General features: G+C 36.8%; 1 protein-coding gene across 2 annotated transcripts; it reads right to left on the reverse strand.

The window, feature by feature from the left end:
- Nucleotides 1–737: 737 nt before the first annotated feature.
- LOC124848489 (uncharacterized) lies at nt 738–5818 on the reverse strand. 2 transcript variants are annotated; one of them, XM_047326173.2, is made up of 7 exons: nt 5501–5818; nt 5270–5402; nt 5013–5116; nt 3991–4162; nt 3771–3911; nt 3481–3673; nt 738–3363 (listed from the first exon to the last, which is right to left on the reverse strand). In XM_047326173.2, the coding sequence occupies exons 1-7, from the start codon at nt 5530–5532 to the stop codon at nt 998–1000; spliced, it is 3141 nt and encodes a 1046-aa protein (XP_047182129.1). In that variant the 5' UTR covers nt 5533–5818; the 3' UTR covers nt 738–997. The 2 variants fall into 2 exon arrangements, with proteins under 2 accessions (XP_047182129.1, XP_047182128.1); XM_047326172.2 differs by having other exon boundaries at nt 3451–3673; nt 5501–5817.
- Between the last annotated feature and the right edge of the window lie 182 nt (nt 5819–6000).

The following is a 6000-nucleotide window of genomic DNA, read 5'->3' on the forward strand; positions in this document are numbered from 1 at the left end:
AAATTTAATCATTTTAGAGATAAAATGAAATCAATAAAAAATTAATCATTTAGTTCATATGGGTCTGGATTGTTGAAATCATAACATCATCCAACAAATTGGTCGTCTTATTTTTTATTAAAATGAAAAGTGCTAAAGTCTGTTGAAACCATTTATGTACATATATAAATTCTATCCCTTAATATTTTGATTATTTAGTTTTGCATAAGCTGCAAGTTTTATAAATAATCTAAACATTTAGCTATTCAAGTAATATATTTCGATCCATAAATAGTACATGAAAACAATATCAGTTTTATATTTTTTTTCACTCATTCAACCTCAATAATGTATTAAGAAATTGTTGTTTTTAATATTTATGAACCCAATCCCTTTAATTAGACAAGGTTTTGGTTTGAAGTCTTATGACCTAAAAGAAAAGATTAAAAAAATACTCCAAGAAATATACTCAACTAGATTTTTTTGCCAAATACGTTCCATTTATAGGGTTCTAACCAGATGTGAATATTTTTAATATTAGGTAAACTATAAAAAATATAAATTAAAAATACTTAGTTTGATGGTAAAGTATTACTTCACTGATAAAAAAATGTTATAATATACAAATTTAAAAAGATTTTAAAATAATTATAGTTTATATAAATGACAAAGAAATCAAATTTGTATAGACGAAACCATAATTTATTCAATTTAGTAAAACTAATTATTTAGTATAAGCGGAAGTGCATGAATGAATGTGGCATAAGCTAAATATTTACAGTGAAATATTCAACTGTGTGCAATAGTCCTCAAATTGTGATGTAACAAAAATGTGATAATGAAACCTATACACTCTGACTCAATTTATTCTAAAAAAAATACAAATCCCATCCTTATTCCTCAAATAATTTGACTATTAAATCACGCATCTAAGTGTAACAATACAGGCTGCAAAAGAAAGATAAGCCATCAAGATTATGTACCAGTAGCTATGTTGCTATATTGATGCGAGTAGAATTTAAGGACGACCCTTCTTAAGAGACAAGAAGTGGGCAGCAAAAGAATCGTAATCGGGTAACTTCGGATGAACGTGCACAGCCTTCTGGTTAGAGGAAGCATCTCCATATGAATCATATTGGCCCTCTTTATTATCTTGTATCACTGTTTTAGAAACACTGGAAGGTTGTAACCTTGCAGGAGATTCCGAAACTTCCCCATGCAAGGATCTTCTCGGTTCTGAAACTGGCTCAGTTGCTTGATTTTTGGCTGATCCAGGCTTCGTTCCTGTCCAATTTTCAGAGCTCCTCGTCATGGATGAAGCATTTTGATTAGTATTCTCATAAGAAGTCCTTGAAGATTTCCATCCAAGTGTTGTAGCAGGAGTCACAGACGCCCTGGATGGAGCATCCCTTGAACTTAAACCTGTGCCGGCTTTAGGAGAAGCTGCTGTCCTTCGAGACATTCCACTGACGGGACGGGCAAAACCAGGTGAATTTTGTTTAGGAAGTTCATCTTCAAAATCACTATTATCAGAATCAAAGTATGTAACAGAGGCCCTTGAGCTTGATTTATTTTTTGCTACACTTTGCTCTTTCTGAATGCGAGATTCAATAGTAGTAGCAGGAGTCTCCTGTGAATTTGCAACTACGCGATAACTATCAGAATCGGAAGATATGTTGTCCACTACCGAGGTCGCAGTCTTGTTTCCTCTGCTCACTTCCCTCGCGTCCCTGTCCTGAACAGGAGTATCAAAACCGATTGAAGAAATCCCAGTAAGCAAAGATCTTTCATTTCGGATTGAAGTGTTCCCCAATGATGACGAAACACCATCCAACGTATTCTTAATATAAGGTGGCCGCTTGGAACCTTTATTTCGAAGACCACCCTTCAAGGTACCATAGCCAAATTCCTTGCCACTTTCTGTGTGAAATTCCTCCATGGTTTCAGTATCATTATTTGCCTCATGATCCAAACCCGATGTAGAGCTTCTTTCCTTTGTAGATGGCAGACTGGCTGAAAAGTCATCATAGCCAAAATTCTTTTCTGACACAGTAGCGGTGTCGATCCTTCTTTCAAAATGATCGTCGATGGTATCTGAACCAACTGAAGGTGACAACTTTCTGTCAGTGCCCATCGTATTTTTATCATTTCTTGATGAGGAGCCTAGATTCCCATGACTTGCAACGGCATTAAGGGAAGAATTTCCATAATCAGAGAGCCCAGAAACCTTAGACTCGACCAAACCCACATCGCTATCTGAACCTGGGTCATCTGAATCATCAAAAGTGACGGGCAACATGTCTTCTTTTTCAGAAGAAACTGCAGATGCTGTCAATCTTTCAGGAACCTCAGAAAAATGTGACTTTGTACTAAAACTTGTCACTTTTTCATCAATGTTTTGTCCATGCCTCCAAGAATCAACTTGCGATCTGCTACCAGGGGATGAGACAAACAAACTAGATCCTTCCCTATTGTACTTCTTATCAACATCAAACTTATATTCATCATCATCCTCCGGTCCAGAATCATCGAACAGAACAGAGTTATCATTATAAGAAGCTGTTCCTGTAAAGTTTCTCTGAGTGTTTGCTTCATCATCAACAAAATGGTCTTCCACAGCTTTGTTCCCAGTCTTCCAGCCATTCAAGTCCAAATCATCACCGTGATCATCACTTGGAGTAACGAGATGAGAAGCGGAAGCTTTTCTAGATGGTTTATTTGTCCTTGCATCTCCAAAGTGATAATTGTTTTCAGTATTCAAATCTCTGTCATCATATAGGTCAGTCTCAAAATCTTCTTCATGTCTACCTGGTTGCATTCTTAAATTCGTTTCATGTAAGTCACTATTCTTTTGCTCAAATGAGTTCCTATGATGATACATATCAGCCGTTTGAGAACCATCCGTTAAAGGTTTATCGTCTCCAAAAGCACTACCAGACATTGATGAAGCCGATTGGAAATGTTTTACCACATTCTCATTACTGGTCCTGTAATATTCGCTGTGTCCTACCAGATTATCTTGTTCTCTAGTAGAAATCTGTTCATTGTGCGCCTCAGAACTGCTTCTGTGGAAGTTACCATGAACAGAACTTGTAGAAATATTTTTGTCATCATGAAAGGTGTATCCTTGGGGTCTTTCATCTCTCAACCCGTTGCCAGAAGAACTATGTGATCCACCTGAATACTGCCTTGTCATGTTTTCACGGTTTGAAAGTTCAGCAGCTGCCCTTGCAGCCATGCTAGCACGTTCAGCAGATTCTGCAGCTGCCTGTGCAGCCGAGGCAGCATCCTTGAATTCCATGTTCCAATTATGCCTACTCATAGGAAAAGCACTCCTGTTGCCAGAGTATGAATCTAGAAAATCCGTTTGTTGACTTCCAGTTCCTGCAAGAAAGAATCCCAAATATTCAGGTACCAGACACAACAAAAGCCCAGAAAACAAGATGTATGCATCATTTTCTCAAAAAATACCTGAAGATCTGATTTCTTGATCAGACACACCTGATGTTGTGGACTGATCCTTTCTAGCAGTAGCACTTGCAGTCTGCTCATATGAATTTGTAGATACATGATGCATTGGTTTAACTTGTGAGGAAGAACGTACATTGGATGGACCCATTTCATCATGGACAGGTGGAACGTGGATTTGAGAAGGTTCAGCATAAGAAGCCTTCTCAGAAGTACTTGGCCCAACCTTAACATACATATACACATACAATATCAAACTAAATAATCCAACAAACGTTTTACATCAAAATAAACCCAAAAAAAAAAATAGTAGTAGTGCCTACCAACAAGTCTTGAGAAGACTTTACATCATTTTCTTCAAATGACTTGGGCTCCCATTTGATATTATGGTCCTCAGCAATTGCAGTCAATATTTTTATCTTGGTTGGACCATCAGGTGCTTTGGCAGACAATTTCTCGACCAACTGAAAAGACAGAATTAAATTAGAAATAAGTTTTAAAATGGTCATATCTCATCCAACATCAAGCAGCAGAAAGACTTACCATACGACTTACACCACAGTCAGGGCGTAGCTCAACAGCTGCAGAGACAAATTCTTTTCCATACTTGGAAGTTAATTGCTTCTTCACATCTACCAACTCTGGTATGTCTGAACATCTTGGAGATGCAAATATTACACTTGAAACCGCTTCCTTCAAGTCAATGGGGCAGGTTCTGAAAAAGTTTAAAAAGGAGAAATGATAATGACATCAATCAAATGAGAGTGTACAATCATAATGAACAAACTTATATTTTCAGAATCAGAAAACCGCATGCAATAATCGCTTCAGATACCCACAATTAATGTCAAAGCAAGAGACATAAATACATATCTATGGGCATTCAAACGTTCACACGAATGATGATATAGAATATCAATTAAGACATGATTTTAACATCAAAACACCGCAAATTCTGTAAGTCATGCCTAAAGTCATTAGTACTGAAGCTAACATGTGGCACTGGGATGTTCCATAATTAGTTGAGGATGATTCTCCACTGAGGGACTTTGCTACTGTATCTGTAAGAAATGCACTTTTTATATTCATCCATGATACTCATTGATCAAACCTATATGTAGATATAAATGCTTCAGTTTTCATCGGAAATCATACTTACCATGACATACGTTATTCTAACAAGGGCCCTTTCACTTTATTTAGCTATTTTTATTCTGGCAGATCTATGATCTGGCCCAAGTCTGACGTGAACAAACTCAGCTAACAATTAGCATATTCTCTTTAATTAAGTTCTATAAGTTATAAGTATAAAAGAAATAGTTTGTCCAAACGTGATCACACTTTCGGTTGAAAAACCCTAACAAAATAGTAACATGAAAAATACTCAGTAGTATTGCCCAAATCACGTAACATAACTTCAGTGCAGTTAAATCTACAAATGGAAGAGGAAAAGATTATGTTCCCTCCACCTAATTCAGCACACACATACTTTTAAACAATGAAAACTATTCAGCAAAGTGCTATTAATAAAGTAACCAAAAGTGAAAATGGCTATGTTAAAATACTTTTGTGATTCGATCATTGGCAAACGTGCAGCGATAAGTTCACAGTATATCTCAACGAGATCATAAGCTGCCATCGTCTTCTCCTCCCTGACAACATGTTCAACCTAAACACAAGCCAGACGAAAAGTCAACACAAACAGAATCCCCAAAAACGAAAGCAATCAAAACCTCGACTGTGACATCAAACAGAAAACAGAGGGAAAAAAACAACATAAACTGGATGAAAAAGGGAAAAGGCGTTATGCTGTTATCCTCACCCGGATTCTAGCAGTTCGGTCCTGACCAGACTCGAGCAATTGAGCCAACTCTCTCTTGAGTTGCTTCACCTGTGCTTCTCTCTTATTCTTCAAAAGCTTTATGCGTGAAACGGCGAGCCTCAATTGCGTTTTGCTGCGGCAAACAAATTCAATTCAACAAAATCATCTATGGCTCTCACTACCTTCAATCAAAACAACACAAATTGAAATCACAATCGATCAAAGACGTACCACTTGGCGGGCTTGAAGCTTCGATGCAACATAATTTGCGCAAACAGAAAGTGAAAAATGAATGATTCTTCTGTTTATTTATTTATGAAATATTAGCAGTGATGAGGTTTGATTTGGCGGTGGATAGAAAATAAGAAGTAATTGAGCAGAAGACGAAGACGAAGACGAAGACGAAGACGAAGAAGAAGAAGAAGAAGAAGAAGAGGGAAAAGGATCTTGCAGGCGAAGAAAGAGGGAAAACGAGTGAAAATTTTATTGCAAATTGAACTTTCCTCGAAACCTGACAAACGAATACCATAGGAAGAAACCTTTCTCTACCTTCTACGCTATAGGGGAGGAATAATTACCTACGGGAAGCCGCATATAAATCACGAATGGACCTCAATTCATTTTTTTTTCTTTTCTTCAAATACTTCCATTTTTAATGGAAAATACTCAAAGGTTTTTTATCTCTCTAAGATGCAAAATATATTTATTTTTATTTTAATGACTACGATTTA

The sequence above is a fragment of the Vigna umbellata genome, chromosome 4, assembly GCF_029865625.1.
Source record: "Vigna umbellata cultivar VRB3 chromosome 4, Vumbellata_1.0, whole genome shotgun sequence".
NCBI lineage: Eukaryota > Viridiplantae > Streptophyta > Magnoliopsida > Fabales > Fabaceae > Vigna > Vigna umbellata.